This window comes from Dipteris shenzhenensis, chromosome 33, assembly GCF_047967505.1.
Source record: "Dipteris shenzhenensis isolate YYH24624 ecotype China chromosome 33, Dip_SZ_1.0, whole genome shotgun sequence".
Classification (NCBI taxonomy): Eukaryota; Viridiplantae; Streptophyta; class Polypodiopsida; order Gleicheniales; family Dipteridaceae; genus Dipteris; species Dipteris shenzhenensis.
Window position 1 is genome coordinate 22,572,833 of NC_141628.1, and position 19,717 is coordinate 22,592,549.

At 45.9% G+C, this 19,717-nt stretch overlaps 1 protein-coding gene across 1 annotated transcript in view; it reads left to right on the forward strand.

Moving 5' to 3' along the window:
* Window positions 1-785: 785 nt before the first annotated feature.
* LOC147879839 (uncharacterized) overlaps window positions 786-19,717 on the forward strand; it is a 42,724-nt gene continuing 23,792 nt past the window's right edge. The window contains exons 1-2 of the mRNA XM_087372102.1: window positions 786-1,556; window positions 1,689-1,815. Of these exons, the coding sequence (XP_087228228.1) occupies window positions 1,143-1,556; window positions 1,689-1,815 (541 nt within the window). The 5' untranslated portion in view covers window positions 786-1,142. The remainder of the gene's footprint in view (window positions 1,557-1,688; window positions 1,816-19,717) is intronic.

Here is a 19,717-nt window from a genome sequence, read left to right on the forward strand (position 1 = left end):
AATTGTTGTGATAAACATTTACAAACCACCACACGTAAAAACAAGCACTCTCATTCAAATGTTACAAGAATTGTACAACACCATTCCAACTCACGTAACTGTAGGCGATTTCAATATTGACTACAACTCCAACAGTAAAAAGAGGTCAAACCTACTACAATTCATGCAACACAACATGACACAACTCATCACAGAACCCACATCTGTCCATGGGTCCACTATTGACCATATATAGACGAGGTCAACAACAACAACTGAGACACACAGAACTTCTTTTGTATATTGGTCAAACCACTCACTCGTTTATACTTTGTTACACTAAAAATTCACACAACACCCACAAAACAACCCAAAACAAAGGGGAAACCTCACCACATGCAACAAAAGGAAGGCCACATGAACCTTGTTCATCTCGTTTTTGGCCTACCATATATGAAGGCTTAAGTGAAGTCGAGGGGCATTTCAGAAAGCTCTTTTTTTTGGGATTCGTGTCACGTGGAGCCACACCAATGCTTCGGATTCGTGCGACTTTTTTATTGGTCCAAGTTTCCCATTGTGCTAATTTCTTTCAAATCCTCTCTCCCTCCCTCTCTCTCTCAACTTTATGCCCCCTTTTCCATGCTGCACATTTAGTTCGTCTTATTTTTCGATCGCGGGCAGGCCTTATGAATGATATTCATCATTGTATCTTTTGTAAAATCAACTAAAGAAAAGCTTCAAAATTTTGAAACCAAAATGTTGTCGGATCTGTTGCTTTCATAAAACCAAAAATTGCATATATCGAGTGTTGTTGCCTCATGCATCAATTTGCAGCTTGGCTTGATGGGCAGTTTTGTGTATGGAAGCTTTTTGCTCAACCAGATTCGGCATGAATTCGTTGTGGGCGATGAAGCGCTCGTTTTGGTGGCTCGAAAAAGAAGCGATCGATTTTCGAGATGACCAACACACGATGCCCAACCTCCGAATTCGAGTGTCGTTCACAACCCATCATAGCAGACTTATCGTAGACATCCAGTATGGGCCTCGGTGTCACGGTTTGAGATAGATGAAGATGAAAACTTGAAGTCTTTGGCATTAATCAGCAGAAGGATTTCATCTACGTTGATTCGAGTGCAGATGAATGAGGAACCGGCCTTAGCTTCATGTTTGAAATGATTGAGATGCAAGGCCGCTCGGGCAATCTTCTTTTCAAATTCTGTAGTCATCGGCTTGGGTGTAGATTCGGCCACGGAGGAAATGTATCGCATGAAGAAGGAGCTGAATGGACTCCTCGGCTAACTGCCATTGCGCGACGTAAGACTCCAGACGGTCCTGGTGCTGCTTTCTACAGAGCTAGAGGGCTAATCTCGGCTGTTCTCTTTGAAGGGATACGAAGCGAAGGTCAACAGGGGCCTTCGGGCAACGACTTGTTGGTCTTATTGAGGGACAAGGAAATTTCAGAGCTTTGGGATAAAATGGGCCACAGAGAATTCCTGTCCACCGTCTTCATCTTAAATGTGTATAGCTGGTTAAAGTCTGAGATGGAAACATATGCGGAGCGAGTTTTACCGAGAACTGTAAGTTGAGATCCTGCTTGATTCGTCATAATAAGAAATACTGGAGTCCCGCTGTCGCATTGGTAGTTTTACGTAACTTCGTCCTTATGAGTTGCTGAAAGCCTTAAAGAGCTCTGGTCTACGATTGTGCAGGTGAACTTCGATGCCTTTGGAAAAATTACGAACCTTCGGTTTGTGAGGGCACCTGCGGGCGTCAAGCTTAAATTAATGTGTCCCGTTGAGTTTCTAGGAGTCGAAGGATGCATAGGCGTTCAAAGAGGTGCGTTCCTCTTGTTGTTTAGCCAACATTGAACTCTTTCTTGAAAATACGAATCATGATGCACCGAGGCGAATGGTTCCATGTGTGATTGCATGTGGTCACAAAGCTCGGACTCCTTTATTTTTTACCCAAAACTTTATATTCAGAAGTACGAAAAAGTCTGCGAGATGCCACCACCAAGGCTTGACAGGATCTAGAGATAGAATGGCTCGAATCCCCAGCAACCAGCCCAAAACCACATTTGCCCCAAAACAGGTGTTAAAGTTTCTCAATCTGAGAAACAGAGAGAAGATTTGAGATAGAGCACGATCCCTATGTGGAGCCCACCAAGTTCGAAAGCAATTTGTGAGGCAGATGGGTGAGCTATATGGGTGGAGTAACAGGCTGAAGGGAGAGGGCGAGTTCATTAGTGTGGAGAAGTTGGCTTTTAGCAAAGATGTGGTGTAACATTCATGTGGAAAGGAAACCACACAAAAGTGAAGTCTGTTAACCCAACATGTGGCAGGACCATGCCAAGTTCAAGTGCCCAGCACTCATGTGGAGTGTGTGCAAGTCTGAAGCAACTTTTTGTAGCACACAAAACAGCAGCACACCTGCTAGGGAGGTGCGCCCTGCTGTGACTCAGCTGCAACATGGTGTGCCTTAGTTCTTGGTACCCCTATACAAGTTTGCCCACCTGCTGCCAGCATTTTGCCTCTTTGCTGGAAGCAGCCACCTACTGGATGCTCAGCAAATCTCCTCTACTTTAGGCAATATAAGGAACCAAAAACAAGCAACCTCGCTGTTGTCCCTTGCTGTTTCTAACAAAAAACATGCATCAAATCATCAGGACGACGAGCGATCAGATTTGACATCCTCACACTCAACTCCATGGCGTTTGAAAGCCCTGATTCAAAAATAAAAATCAATGCGTTCATAACACATTTTTGCACAAAGAAAACGCAGGAAAGAACGTCATCCAAGTAGAGGTTGGAGTGGCTCTGATACCAACTGAAGCATGCACTCATGCACAAGTTAGCTAGGCCTATAACTGGGTTATCCAAGATTACATACTCTGAGCACTGCGTCGCTGCAAACACTGCAATGTTTGTTAGCAAGGACCCCATAAGCCAGAAGCATGGCCAATTGATTGCAGTCCTGTAAAATGCAACGTTAATGATTGTGTAAATCGCAGCGAGACCACCTTTAAACCTTATTGTGAGACATTTTTGTGTATGCACTACAGAGAGGGGGGAGAGAGAGAAGGGCTAGAGAAATAGAGTCGAGAATTGATTGAGCCCTGTACCCACTGAGGGCCCCCTCTTCCAATGGAGAACTTGAAATACAAAGGACACTCGTCTAGAGCGCATGAAATGCAACTCTTGAGGATGACACCGTGAATATGGAGAGCTGATCCACAAAGCCTGAGAAGCAGTTCCAGCCACAACCAAGGCCTCAATGCTGCCCACGCTGACATTATACAGCATGGTGCAAGGCTAATGATGAGGCTAGTGCTGTCCATGGGCATGCAGTAAAGTGTTTGTGGGTGAGATAGATGACAGGAAGAGATGAGATATGGAGCTGAGAAACTGAGAGAGGAGAGCTGAAAGGGTACTTGAAAAGGAGCTGAAATATAAGCCGGGAAAGCTGCTGAAACAGAACTGCACACCTCAACTTGTTTGCTGGCCAAACACTGGACTGAGTGCTGCAGGACACCCTCCCTTGGATCGTGATCTTTATGGCTGGTGCTGCTGCTGTACAGCAACTTCTGGAGCGGGCTTATGCAGCATACAAGGGCTGGAACTGAGCTGAAGGCAGGAGGAACTGAATGAGATGAAAGGGGGGCACCAAGAGCCCCTTTTATAGGACTCTAGCCAGCCGATTGGACCAGCCAGCCTGGCTGACCAGCAGGTCAGTTGGTTGGCTGGCTGGTAGGGTCTGCCAAAGGCAGGCCTACTTGGCCTACTTTGGGGGGCTGAGGCTGCCTATAAAAGGCGCCTCTCCCAGCCCCATTTCCCCTACGCACTTGGGGGCCCCTTTGGGGCTCCTACAAGGGACTGCACCTACCCTACTCCAAACCTAACAAAGAAACACGACTCTACTAAGTTCTCTAGTGGGTACTAGTGAACATGGACTTGGCCTAAGGCTGAGAGAAGCACTTGTTGATGTAGCCAGCGAGTCACATGGCACCCAAGTGCAAGGGTGCATGTGACATGTCCACCTTGTGACCAGCTGCTCTTGACCTTAACAAGGAAATCATGGGCTGACTCTCCTTCCCCCATCATCATGGTGACCAGTAGATTCTGGAGTCTCCCTGTGTTTTTGTTCATAACGGTCTTGTAAGATCTTCCATGCTTCATGTATTGTATCTGCCAGGTAGATGTGAGGTATCGAAGCATCTACAATCATCTTGATAATCATGTAGAGAACGAGTGCATTCTTCAGGGTCCAATCCATGCTTCATGTGTTGTATCTGCCAGGTAGATGTGAAGCATCAAATCATCCACAATCATCTTGATAATCATGGAGAGAATGAGTGCATTCTTCAGGGTCCACTCATTCACGCTATCTAGATCTTCCCTGAGGCATCCAACACGTCGACAGGTTTTGGCTCCATGCCTTCTGTCACCCCCCAGATTTCCTTGGCCACTAGATGACTATGAACCTTTCACTTTCCATGTAGGATAGTTGGTTCCGTCTAGCTTCCTAGACTCATGGAAATTCAAAATAAGTGAACTGGATTCCATGGTAGGGTGTAGATGACCTTAAGTCTTTTGACTCATTTCTGCACTCACTGCAAGTCCTCCTTGGCAAGTTCAGCACCTTCTCGACAAGCTCAGCACCATTCAATTGGAGAAGTCCTAGTTGTTGATCTCCAAGTCGTCAAACACTTGGCCTCTTGGCTCACAACTAAAACTTCAAATGCCAACTTACTCAGTGTGCCTGTATGTATATAGAGAGAACAATTCAGATAGAGAGAGTACACACAGATGTACAGCTAACAGATCCAAATACAAAACTTTGTCAAATCTGTTGTAAACTACTCAGTGCTTTTTATCAATTCAGACAACGGATTTTGCAGAGGCGTTTGAATGAGATGATTGCGAGTTGCCAAACACATATACTTGAACTTAAGAGTTTGCAATTAAGCTGGATGGAAAATGCAATATGATTGAGGGGCCAAGACGGCCCCCCCCCCTTATCCAGGCTCACTTTATTCTTGAAAATGGAGATACAAGACCAAGGTGCAGCTGACATGTGGCAGACTGCCACATGGAATCTGAGCTGGCAGGTCAGTCCACCTGTCCCACACATGTGGCAGCATGCATGGCAAGTGGCAGGGCATGCAGGCCAATTGTTTGGCCCCAAATCTGGTAGATTTGGGGCAGGTTGTGGGCTGTCCTCTTTGGGACTGCAGCCCACCAAAAATCTGGGACAAGTGTCCACCTTCCACTCTAGGCCTGGGGGGGGGGGTGAGCCTATAAAAGAAGGCCTCTCCCCTTCATTCCTCACATGAAAAATTCGTCACTTTTCTTCTCCCTCCTTTTGGATGATGCAGCAGAACCTCTTCAGCTCCTTGGGTGCAGCCAGCTTCTCCCCAGGCCATTCTCTCACCTCAGCAGCACTTTCTCTTTCTACAACAGCACATTCTCTCTCTACAGTTCCAGCCCCTCCTCTCTAGAAATCTGCCCCCTCTCAGCTCTTCTGGAACCGCAGCAGCATCCTCTCTCCTTCTCCTAGCCTGGAGCAGGCACAGCCCCTTTCTCTCTCCTGCTGCAGTCTTTCTCTCTCTACTGCAGAATTTCTCTCTCTACTGTTCCAGCCCATTTCCCTTGCAGAACTCTCCCTTTCTGTGCACCTTTGGAACAGCAGCAGCTCCTCTCTTACATTTCTTCCCTTGGGATCAGCATTGGCACTCTCTCTCTACAGCTATCACTCCGTAAAAGCTTTCTCTCTCTAGCCTACAGGCTGTTTTTCTAAGCTGTTCTCATTCCAGCCCCATTTCCACACTCTCCCCACCCAAGGTAGCTTCAGAGGCATCAAGGACTTCATCTACAAAAAGGTCAAGTCACGAAGGGAGCATGTATTGTCAAGTTTATCTCATTTACAGCACTATTTCATGTTGTTTCTACTATCTTTCTAGAAACTAGTGCTTGTCTCTAATGTTGGATGTAAGTGGTGATTGTTCTAGGCTTCTTCCTTGTGGATTGGGCAAGCCAAGAGTTGAAACCTGAGCTTGAAGTTCTCCTTTTTGTTGTCTACCTTGCACATATGCTCTTGAGTCTTGTATCTAGGTCCTAGGTTTTCACTGAGTTCATCAGTTTGGAAGGTGCATTGCCACGTGTCACTCCCAAAAACCCTAAAATTTCAAAGTTGTCAGAATTCAATTCTGATCACACCCACGGGTTCCTAACAGCTTAGACTATCTATTGACGTACTCTAAGGTCATAATTGAGCCATAATGAGCTCATTTGTTTGTCGTCTTATCTTGTATCTAACTGAAAGGTGAAAAAGTATTTCCATGGATTTCATTATAACACTACCACGATCCTCCAGAGGTAACACTCAGATTATCGTAATTGTTGATCGATTGTCCAAAATGGCACACTTTGTTGCTTGCAAAATCAATGCACAGGCTCCGGACATCGCCAAACTCTTCATACAACACATCTTCCGACACCATGGATTGCCCAAGAATATCATATCCAACAGAGATCCTAAGTTTACCAGTCACTTTTGGATTTCACTGTTCGAATCTTTGGGAATAACTCTACTGTTCAGTTCAGCCTACCACCCAGAATCAAATGGCCAGACTGAAAGAGTCAACTAAGTTCTGGAAGAAATGCTTCGACATTATATTCAGTCACGCCTAGTAGCTTGGGAAGAGTATCTACCACTCCTTGAGTTTGCTTATAATAACTCTTTCCATAGTGCCATCAGCATGACTCCATTTCAAGCAGCTTATGGACACACTCCGATTGTACCAACGAATTTTGTACTTCAACATCGAGTGGCCCTAGCTGATCAACTGGTTCAAGAAATGCAAGACATTCTACTCCAAGTCAGGGATCATATGCGAAAAGTGCAAGAGCGGTATCAATGGTCTGCCAACAAACATAGACGTCACCTGGAATTTAACACTGGTGACATGGTGCTATTATTTGTAGCCCCACATCGCTATAAGACGGTTAAGTCTGTGTTTCCTAAGTTGCGACCTAGATACTATGGACCTTTCCGGATCGTCAAGAAAAATTCACCTTTAAGTTACAAATTGGAATTACCACCATCATGGGGTAAAATCCATCCGACATTTCATATTTCTTGGCTAAAGACGTACATTCCAGGCGATGAAGCAGTTCCTCCTGCAGGTGATTATGTCCCAGAAATCGAAGACGATTATGTTCTCCTTATTCTTAAGCGTATTCTGGACCATCGACAGCGAGAGACTTGACATTGACTTATCACGGAATTCCTTGTTCTTTGGCGAGATCTGGACGACTCCGACGCTACTTGGCAATCTGATGAAGACTTACAGCAGTACCCTGACATTTTACAGCAGTATTTTCAGAATTTGATATTTTCTACATCAGTTCATTATCTCCACCAGGTCTTATTTTGAGTGGGAGGGGATGTCACGATGTGTGACGTATTCCTTTCTCTATATCTAGACTTATGGATGGTTTGATGAATGGACACTTGTGGAAGGGTATGCCCTTTCGACAGGACACTTCCTATAAGGCACAACCCTTTACAAGAGACATTCTATTGAAGAGACACTTCTATTGTAATGTACCCTCTCATCAAGGGTCACACCCTTCACAAGGGGTACATACCTCTTCATGCACATACACTTTGGAGTACACACCTTTTCATGTGTGACTCTTCACTGTCTATATAAGAGAGGCCCAATTGTATGGATGACACACTACAAATACTACAGACACTCAAGCAATACAAATATTCCTTGTTCTCTGCTATTTTAGTCTCCTTTCTGTTCCTTAGCACATTTCTAAATATAGTAAATCTAGGATTTCTTACATTCTAGGGTAGCAATGTGGCAAAAACAGGAGAAAATACTGAGAGTGGATGGGAAGAATACTGGGAGAAAGACATACAGACAAGAAGTGAAGTGAAGGGGATGCCGAGGTTGTTGGAGAAGCAAATCTGCAGCAACTCCAACCTCTTGTCCCACCTCTAGATCTCCTCAGGCTGAGAGCCTCTGAACACTAGGCGCCTCAATCTCTGATGCTTCCAAACAGTCCACTGCTCAATGAAGCTCGCCTTGAATACCACACTCTGCTGGCCTGCATAGAGCTATACAAAGAGGGAGGGGACAGGATGGAAAAAGAAGAGGTTTCTGGCCAAAAACAGCAGCCTCTATACCGCCCCCTCTTGACCTAAACAGCCCGTGTCTCCCTCGCAAATACTCCACACAGGATCTGCCCTGAAAATGCCTCGAATTCCTGACCTGTAGCTTCGCACAGCTTGCTGGCTCTATGACCTCTCCACGCCACTTGGATCCTGAGTCAATCCGTGCTTTGATACCATGTGAGAGTGCGTAGCGGAATGGACACACAGTGCGAGAGAGAGAGAGAGAGAGAGAGAGAGAGAGAGAGAGAGAGCACTCAGCAAAGAAAAGCACACAGGGGAAAGAGAGAGAGAAAGAGAGAGCACTCAGCAAAGAAAAGCACACAGGGGGAAGAGGGAGAGAGACTGCACAAGGGATCTCCCGGAAAAGCCCTCTATATCATTGGGCAAAAACCACACAAGAAGATGGAAAAGGAGGGGAGGGGGGAGGCACATATATAGCCCCTAGCCCGCCCTAGTTGGCCAGCCTGCTAGGGCACCGACCAGCTGCTCAAAGGGGCCGACCCCACTCTGCCGACCCACCTCTAGGGCTGCCCACAGCCCTATAAGAGGGGCTGGTACTAGCCCTACTGCTCCCCAAACAGGGCCCGACTAGGCCTCCTGCAGTATGCCCTCCAAGGGCTGCACCCAGCCATAAAAGGGGTGTTGTGTCACACACAGGTGGCCATACAAGCCCCCCCCAGGCAGCCAGGTAGTGCGCCTCCTCATAGGCTCACAGCAAGTGGCCTAGGATGGCCACACAATCGTACTGTCAGCCCTACCCTAGACTACCCTCACGGGGGGCGGGCACATCTAGAACACATGCCCTCTCTCAACCTACTCTAGCCTCTCGTTGGGCGCACAAGCAAGGCCCTCTCTCTCTAGGTGACATCAAGAGATGTTGACCTCTAACACCTTATCCTCCCAAGCTTCCACTGAGTATGATATGGTTTCTCAAGTTTTGTGGTGCCAGGTCTCTACATCTCAGTTGAATTTTGATGATCTGCGCCCTTCTCTTGGAGGAGGAATATGTTCTCTTGTTTCAAGGTAAGTTGCGTGTGTCCAAGCGGTGTTGAAGCTCTTTCAAAAGTCTAGAAGAAAGAACAGAGCCGGTGCTATGTTTGTGGGAAGACTGGCCACCTGGCCAAAGATTGTTGGTAGAAGGACAAGGGCAAATCAAAAGACAAGGATGAGGCTGATGACAAATCTGATGATCCTAAGGAAGCCCTTGCTAGGATACTTAGATTGTTCCTGCTTTCTAGTACTAGGGAATGGGTCTCCCCACGTGCCATAGTCAGAGGGGGCTTGTAAGTTGTGGGAGGGAGAGCGGGCTGTTTGCAGCTCCCATAGTTCCCAGGAGTTTCGGAAACAGTGATACAAAGCACAGCGGGAAATGGTGTTGTGGAGTTTCAACCACCAAAAGAAACGGTGGAAACGGAGTACGGTTTTTAAGGTTAATAAGGCATACATATTATATATCTACATAAATGAAAACATTACAAAAGATACATCTTTGATCAAGCTCAAAGAGGGAAAGCATAGCAGGCGAGAGGAAGGGGGAGATCACTTTGATAGAGTTCAAGAAGTAAAGGAACTTGGAAGGAAGTTGGAGATTCGAGAGAAGAAAAAGGGCTAGCTTCCAAGCTTGATGCAGGTGAAGGAAAAGGATAGGGAGAGAAGCCTGAATTGATGCAGGTGAAGTAGAGAAGGAAGAAGCAAATTAGTGACTACTAATTGAATTGAGAGATTAATGCACTCAAACACAAGTGGAACTGTGGAGTGAGTGAGAATTTGAGGGAAGAATATGAAGGGCCTCTGAAGAGGGAAATAATAACTGAATATCTGTCTACCCAATAGGGCTGAATACAACTGAAAGAATAAGTACTGTATGGAGAGAATACCCTCACTGCAAAGGGAAAGGAAGGAATACCGTACAGAGGGGAATCCCTTGCCATAGAGCTGGAACTTAGGGCTGCGCAATGCATTCCCTTGTGGCTGCCGTAACCTGGACTGAACCGGTCTACTAACCTTGTAGAAGGTGCGGGGGAGGCTGCTGATCTGCTGCTGCCTATTCCGCCCTGATCTTGCCTGAAGACTTGCTCATAGCTAGATCCCTAGAAGCCTGAAAGGTAGACGAATGAAGTGGCCAAAGGGTTGCCCTTACATAGGCCCTTTGGGCCCTAAATTGACTGACCAAGGCTGACCCCTTGCCCAATTCATCCCGACTTGTCAGGTCGATCTATGCAGTCACCCACTGCCACATGGCTGCTTATTTGCTTAGGCTCGACCACCTATGCCTCATCAACAATCTCGAGCTGCTCCACATCTAGAACCGTTGTTAGCCAGACGCACATATGGCTTGAGCCACGACACATGGAAAACTAGATACATGGTCCATCATCGATAACTTTAATGTTCAAAAAGGGGCCAAAGATTTGATGTGAGAGCTTCAGGCACTTCTTCCCAATCTACTTAAGGTGCTTCTTCATGATCCGGAGATAAATCCAATGCCCTTCCTTGTAACCCACATCACATGGATGCTTGTTGGCTTGCATCTGGTATACCTCTTGTGCTTTGACAATGCGGTCTTGCATGGACACCATGATCTGACTTGAACTTTTTGCCGAAGGCTGCTTCATAGGGAGCCCTACCCACATTGGAGGAATGGGTGTCATTCAGGATCCCTTGAACCAATGGTAGATATTGCTCCCATCGAGACTATGCATCTGCAACATAGCACTTCGAAATGTCGAATGAAAGCTGGTTATAGACTTCTAACTAGCCATTTGACTACGGATGGAAACTGATGGAGAAACTAAGCTTTGTACCAAAGTTGTCGAACAGGGCTCTCAAAACTGACTAGTGAATTTGGAATCTCTATCCAATACAATGATATGATACAATGATACGTGGCATACCACACATCTCGATGCCACCATTTGAGGAAAAGGCGAGCTGTGTCCTATGCATCGATGGTACCCTTGCATGGAATAAGCATGACAAAATTTGCTAAACCTGTCCACAATGGTCTGGCACATGGTGTTCTTGGAACCAATGCCAAGTGGAAGGTCTATGACAAAATCCCTACTAATCTACTTAAAAGGCTGATCCAGAATCTCAAGGGGCTGAAGTAGTCCTGGCAACTTCCCATGGGATACCTTCACTTGTCGACACATTGACAATGAGGCACATACTGGTGGACATCGTTGCCTAAATGAGGCTAGAAAATTTGCGCTCGATCTTCTCGAGAGTGCGTGCAGCGCCTTTGGCCTCTATAGATTGCAATGTACAAGATGATTATTTGATGTCTATCACCTTGAATGGTTTAGGCCCTCGCCGGTTGTGGAATCATGCATATCATGGAATATGGTAGCACAGATTGGGGCAGCACACAAAGGTGTCCTCTAAAAAACAACCAGCCATCATGTATAGCATAGTCGTCGTGTCGGTTATCATCTTGTACCAATGTACCTGAAAATTTAGATCGGTATGGTACTGGTTGCACGTCTCTACAAGAGAAGACTCTTGTACTATGGAGATGGCGGTGACCATTCCCCATCTACTAAGAGCATCAGCCACGACATTCTTTGACCCGGGTTGGTACTCAATCATTCCACCAAACTGCTGAAACGTTTGGCTCCATCAAGTTTGGCGCTCGGACCATTGAGTGGCTAGCATAATCTGAAGTCACCTCAATGTCTAATGATCTCTGCGAACAGTGAAATCCTATCTATATAGACAATTTTCCATGTTTTTAAAGGCATGAATCACTGCAAATAGCTCCTTATCATAAATTGAGTGCACGTCTCTGTAAGAAAAGACTCATGTACTATGGAGATGGCAGTGACCATTCCTCGTCATTGGAGAGCATCGACCATGGCATACTTTGACCCAGGCTGGTACTCGATCATTCCGCCAAACTCTTGAAAAGTCTGGCTCCATCGAGTTTGGCAGTCGGACTGAGCAGCTAGCATAGTCTGATGCCAGCCCAATGTCTAATGATCTGTGCAAAGAGTGAAATCCTGTCCTTATAGAAAATTAGGCATGGATCACTGCAAATAGCTCCTTATCATAAGCTGAGTACCTGGTCTGGGCTGGAATCATCATACGTCCTTCGAATGCAATGGGGTGGCCGTTCTCCTCCAGTACCGCTCGTGTGGCATAGTCGCTAGCATCGGTCCGAACATCAAAGGGCTGACACACATATTTCGCATTGACAGCCTGTACTGCTCGTGCTTCAGCCCATCTCGTCAAATAATCCACAGCTGTCAGCACATAACAATTTCCCCTGGCTGTCATGGGTAGAGGACCGATGGCATCTATTTCCCATTTCTCAAAAATATTATAAGCAAGCATTATATTTCTGAGTTCTGGATGTAAGATCCTCTTACTCATCTGCTGACACTGTAGGCATGACCTGCACCAATGTCTTATGTCTCTCTGGAGGGATGGCCACACATACCCTTCTGTAAGTATTTTCCTCAGCATGATTTTGAAAGCAAAATGTCCTCCACATACTCCCTCATGATTAGCTTGTAGAATATGAAAAACTTCCTCATGCCAGGGAATTCTTCTGAGCACCAGATCAGCCCCTTTCATGTAAAGAACATCATCTATCAGACAATAAGAAGTATAGCTTTTAATAAATCTGTATTTTCTTTGTTTCGGAACTTCTTCATGCACTTTACCAGTTAACAGGAAGCTTTCCTCACAAGCTAATGTCTCCCTTGCTTTGTATAAGGGCTCCTGCACTCCTACTGCATCAACATAAGTTGCTGTAATTTCCTGCGCAGCATCATGTGCATTTTTTTCCAAGAAAGAGACTTATATTAAGCGGAATACATCATGAAATCATGAGGATAAATAAAACCCCCTCAGAGTGAGGTGGAAAACAACCAAGGCCGAGGCTGAAAGTGCCACCTCAACCCTGTAGTAGTCTCAGAGAAGAAAGGAGAATCCTTCCATTCCCTGAAGAAAGAAGCCCTCCTAGCTGAGGCTGCACGGGAGTCTCCCTGCATACTCGTCCATACGGCCATTAAAGTATGTACAGTGTCTGTCCAGATACTAGCCAATGTGTGCGAGGGATGAACCTGAGTACCCTCCAAAGCCTCTGTGCATCTGGCTCTCCAGATATGCCAGGATGCTATGCTCGCTAGAATGTCCCAAGAAGTATCCACAGAGGCATGAGTGTAAAACAAATGCATCCTCTAGTACTTTTTCTTCATTCATGTCAGTGTTCTTTTCCACATCTTCAACTAAAATAGGTCCTTCCTTATAGGTGAGGAGATCAGCCAAGGAAGCTCTGGTAGAGTTCTCAACCAAGAAGGTAAAAGAGTACTCCTGTAACTCTACTATCCATTTAATCATGCCCTTGGAGATGTTTGTACTATTCAACATATGAGGCAGTAGGGAACATGAGGTGAGAACCACAAAAGGCTTGGACAGGCTTGGACAATAGATAAGACCAAAATCTCCTACAGGCATACAAGAGGCTAGCCAGGATCAATTCAGCCGCTGAATACTTCCTCTCTACTTCACTCTTCACCCTACTGGCATAGTAGATTGGCCTCATATATCTGGAACCCTCTCCCTGCTGCAAAAGAATAGCACCAATAGCATCTGGTCCTACAGACGGATTCACATAAAAAGTCCTAGAATAATCTGGTGGCTTTACACTTGAAATATGAGTCAAGGATTCCTTAACTGCCTCAAACACCTCTTCACTCTCTGTCGTCCATTTCAGAGGCTCAGATTTTACCACCTGCTGAAGAGGATACAAAATCTGAGATAACATATGAATAAATCTCGACAGATACTTCACCTTTTGGAGAAAGGTATGCAACTGCTTGGTATTCTTAGGAGAGGACAGCATAACTAAAGCTTTTACTTTACCTGGATCCGGCTCATTCTCAGATACAATATGCCCCAATATTTTAATGCTGGTCCGAGCTAACTGAGTCTTCTTAGGATTTAATTGACCACCATTATTATCAATCTCATAGAATACCTGATCCAGCTTTCCATAGTGCTCCCTTCTTCCCACTGTACACACAGATGTCATCAATAAACACTTTACAAAATTTATCCAAGAAGGGTGATGAAATCAGATCTGAATTCTCCTGATAGTGCGAGGGGCCGTTGGTAACTCCAAAAGGCATTTTCCTGTTAAAAAAACAGCCCCAGGGGGTAATGAAGGTAGTCTTGATTTGATCTTCTTGGGCTATGGCTATCTGAAAGTACCCTGAATATCCATCACACAAGTTGTACATTTCATGACTCGCCACTTTATCAAGAATATCATCTAGAAAAGGCAGAGGATAGTGGTTTCTCTTTGTCACTGCATTCAGAGGTTTGTAATCAACACAGACTCTCCATTTGTCTACACCTTTTGGCACTATGACCACAGGACTTATCCAATCAGAGTGAACTACAGGATAAATTATTCCTGCCTTGAGAAGCTTATCTACCTCTTCCTTCAGCACATCTCTCTGTTCCGGGCTTAATCTCCTTATTTTCTGAAAAACATGTTTGGCACCTTTCTGCAGCTCAATCCTCAGAGGCTTCCCTTTAAATCCCCTGATCTCCTCATAAGAGGTGATAAACAAATTGGGGTATTTCTGCAACATCTTCAAATATTCTTCTTTCTCCTCAACATTGAGATCAGAATTCAATGATTGCTCAATCAACACTTGGGTTGATTCTTGAGAACATTTGGGCTGCATTAAATCCTCAATAACCTCAAACCTATCCATCTCTTCCTCATTGAACCCTGCTCTCCCACAAAATCCACCTGTGAATCCTCATCTACCAAATCCACCAATGCTATTGTTCCTTCATCACTTTCTGAAGTCACCAAACTCTCATCCTCACTGCTGGTTTCACTTCTCTCTTCCTCTTCACTTGCTGAATCTGAAACTTCAGCCCTGCTTACGATATCGAAATTCAATTTCTTCCCATTCGTATGTACAGAAAAGATTCCTTTCTGCCAATTCTGAATTGCACCTACCTTCCTCAACCACGGCCTTCCAAGAATCAAACAATAGGCTCCCAACCCCGCAGGCATCACATGACAATCCACTCAACATGAAACACTGAATGCCTCAACCTCCAGGCCAGGTACTATCACTAAAGTCTCACCTTGGAGTGGTTTACCATTCTGATGCGATAACTAGAGAAGCGGGATATCTTCAGTCCTAATCTTTTCACACAAGCGTGGGTAATCACACAAATCTGTGCACCTCCATCTATATAGGCCTCCAAAACCCTTTCCTTTATGCCAGGCTTCTACAACAAGTAAAAGATCCAGCAACTCTGAGACAAACATCAGCTTAATTGTACCTTTATGAGAGTTCTTCTTTGCTGGATTTACAGCCCGCCTCCATTCTTTTTTAAGCTTTGGGCATAGACCAATCATTTGAGCAAATGTAATGTCCGGTTTCCTCGCTGAAAGATCTTCCACCAAATCATAATCTCCCTGCTCCTTCCCCATGGGATAATCTGCAGTTTTGTACTTCCTTTTGGGCTTCCTGCTCTTCTTCTTTTGGTAGGTCATCATCTCCTCAGACTGCTTTCCCTTCTTTGCACTTGAACCAACCTCCTCTTCTCTATCTCTCTTCCCTAATGGCATGACATCTTTAACTTCCTCCAACTCCAACAAGCCAAATGTAACTGCCTTACCTTTCCCTTTCTCTTCTGCAGTGGCTTTACAGATTCCAGAGGTACTAGGCTGACCTGCATCTTTTACTTCTACACTATGATCATTCGCCCTATTATTTAACCCTGTTGGCAATGGATAAACATCACCTCTAGCACGAGGAGGCTTATCACAGTGTGTGCTGTAATGTCCCCACTTGTCATGTGCACGGATTGGTATCTGACGTGTACTGGGTACACAAGACTAGCTCAGGTAGCTTGGGGAGGCTTAGAGCTAGGCAGGCTTGATTCTTGGGTTGAGTGGCAAGGGTACGAACTATTTATAGGTCTTCGCTATTTTTGGTGCTGGGGGCTCGAGTCTATAAAAGGGGGCCCAGGGGGTTCAGTTCTCAGTGTGCCGATGGGAGCAAGTTTCGTTCCCAGGTGCTAGGTCTGATCCTAGATTGAGTCGCGGACGCGCGCCTGCATCTTAGCGTAGCCCAAGGCCCAATGGCAGGTCCCAGGCTTCACAGCGCCACCTGGTGGTATGGGACACCAGGCTGGTTTGGATCTGATTGGGAGTTCGTGCCAATAGCTCAGCTCGTGGCTCAGAGGGGACATCTCCTGATTCGGGATCACATCCTGTAGATGTCATGGTTGGGTGGTGAGCAGCCTGCTCAGTTTCTCACGTTGTGTGTGTTTGTTTTGCAGATCAGAGGTTTCAAGAGTGCTGGGACGTGTCAGTTGGTATCAGAGCCAGCTCCTGAGGTAGGAATTTCTGATGCGAGTACTTTGGACGATTTCTTCCTCCAGGTATGTCCTAAAATTCGAAATTTGCTGCTGCAAATTCTGGTTGGTTCATGGGTTATCAGGGGTGGTCAGGATGTAGGGAAAAGGGTAGGAGAAAGAGAGAGAGTGATTCGAATTTGCTGAAGGGTTTAGGTGAGAGAGGGATGAGCGTAGCTGGGAGAGAGCGGAGGTGCAGGTAGGAGAGGCAATAGAGGAGCTGAGTAGCAGGCGTGCAAATCGTGGCTGGTCGGGGTTGCGTGGGGGTAGAGAATGCAGAGGCGTGAGACTGTGTGGTGCACTAGGGCTGGAAAGAGTTTCCGCCAGGGCAGGGTGATGCGCAAGGGGCTGGAACAGGGTGCGGCCACCCTGTGGGAGGTGCTGCTTTTTTCGAAAAAGCACCACCCTCCAAAGTTGGGAGGGTGAGCTTTTCTGGGAAGCAGGGCTTCCTAAATTAGCTGCCCTATTCCCTATATAGCTTGGCAAGGTCCCAAGCTCAGCCATAGCCTTGTGCAAGAAGCCCTCCTTGCCCATCGTCGTTGATTGCGCCATCAGGATTGGGGACAGCCTGCGACAGGCTGCCGTACAGCCCGCGTCATCTGCCGTGCACCCGCGTCAGCATCCGTACTCCCACGTCAGCTGCAGTACCACCCGCGTCAGCAACCGTACGGACTGCGTCAGCATCCGTACAGATTGCGTTAGCAACCGTACGGACTACGTCAGCAACCATACAGCCACATCAGCCATCTGTACTGTTTGCGTCACCTGTACGGTCAGCAGGAGGATTCCGTACAGTACGGTTTGTTGCAGAATTCCGTACACTGCAGCCTGTTGCGAATTCAGCAAGAGGGAGACTCTGGGATTATTCGCGCCCGCTGTTCGCCAGTTTTCAGCATCTTCTTCCATCAGCATCTCTTGGGACGGTTCTTCTCTGCTCTACTCTCCTTTCAGCTTCGATTCCCTCAGTTATTTCTCTCAGTTTATATTCGTTCAAATGAGATTTCAGATATGTCTGATCCTGCAAATCCCGAGTTCACCATGGGAGATCAGGATTTGGATTACACTCCTGTGGGAGAGGAAGACCAGGGTCTTTATGACGATCTGATTACGAAGAAGGCCTTCAGTGAATTCACCACTGCTCTGGATGGAAAATTCGAGCAGGTTAATGCGAATCAAACGGGGTTGACACAGCAACTCCAAGGGATTCAGGCGACTCTCACCCTTTTGGCTAGCACGGTGCAGGCACTCACGCATGTGGATGCCATGGCTTCAGTGCTAGGTCCGAACATAACTCCAGACCCTTTTTCCGGGAGATCAAAAGTCTCGAACTAAGGAGGTGGTTGACACTTGGTTACACAAGTGGCAAGTACACTTCCAGTTCCACCCATACCCAGATGAAAAGAAAATACAGCTTGCAGCCGGCTTCATGTCAGGAAAGGCGTTGCTATGGTGGAAGGAACTCCAGCCTAAGCCGGATACATGGATAGATTTCGAAGGGGTCTTCAGGAAGGAGTTCCTGAAGAAGGAGGACGATTATGATATCGTTGGCAAGCTTAAAGCCCTCGATATGTCAAAGCTCAACTTGTCATTTGAAGTTTATCTTCAAAGGTTTCGGGATCTGCAGACCAGGGCCACAAAGATGGATCCAGTGACCTTGTTAGGTTTCTTTGTGGATGGTTTGCCAGATTCATACAAGTTGCAAATTAAGAACAACAAATGTACAACGTTGTGAGAGGCCATGAATTACGCGCGTATTTATGATGATACCATGGCCGGTGCAAAAGTAACTACAGTTTCCGACACGATTGGAAAGAACAAACGCAAGTTCTTTCAGCCTACGACTGGTACCGGGGAGACGAAGTCTACGGACAACGCCTCCAAGAAAAACTTGACTCAGGCAAAGAATGGTCGAGCCCGTTTCCTTCGCACATTGAAGCTTAAGAAAGAAGGACGTCGCTTCTATTGCGAGGAGCAGGGCCACACCAAGAATGAATGTCCAAAGCGCAAGAATCAAAAGTTAGTGCTTGGACTGAAGCTCCAGGCGGGTCCAAGTACCAAAGCCAAGGGAGCGAACCAAGTTTCGATGACAAGTATTTCTGTAAATGTCATTACCTGCCCACTTTATTGTAATTGCACTTTCAATACTTCGTTGTTTGGTTCCCATGATCTTTTCCGAGTTTATGGAGAAGTTATGGACCAACAGGTTCACATTCTCTTTGATCCAGGCAGCTCTCACAACTTTGTTAATTACGAATTTGTGCAGAAGATGGGGCTGTCCACAGTACCTAGCGATCACACCTATGAGGTGCAGCTTCCAGTTGGGAAGCAGTTTTGGGATCGCAAGGTTGAAGCGCTTCCTATCCGGATTCAAGCTCACACAGGGGCTCTTACGTGTTATGTTATGCACCTGGAGCATCTAGACTTGTTAATCGGAATAGAGTGGTTTAAAACCCACAATATTCAGATTGGATGGACGGAGCATGTAGATAAGGACACCCAATTTTGTATTCAGTGTGATAAAATTCCCTCTTCTCAGGGACCTATTGTATTTGCGATGCAGCTTCGGAATATATTAAACACTTTTGATTATGATGTCTATCAGTGTGTTTTGATTACGCTTTCTTCATTTGTTGTCTCTGTCATTAACAAGAATGATTTAAGTGTGTTTGAACACCGTGAATTGAGAAAGTTGTTAGATAGTTTTAAGGATGTATTTTCTGCTCAACTGCCGGAAGGTTTACCTTCAGAACTGGCAGTAGATCATCGCATAGACTTAGTCCCAGGGGCTCAACCTATTAGTGTACCACCTTATAGGATGAGCCAGGTAGAGGAGGATGAGCTAGCTTCACAGCTACAGAATTACCTGAATATGGGCTATATTCGCCCAAGTAAATCACCTTGGGGTGCACCTGTCCTCTTAAGAGAGAAGAAAGATTCCACTTGGAGAATGTGTATAGATTATAAACGGTTAAATAAAGTGACAATTAAGAACCGATATCCTCTACCTCGTTCTGATGATCTGATAGACCGTTTGGCCGGAGCGAAGTATTTCACTAAGATTGATTTGCGTACGGGTTATCACCAAATCCGTATCTATGCTAAACACATAGATAGAACCGCATTTCGAACTAGGTATGGTCACTACGAGTTTCTTGTA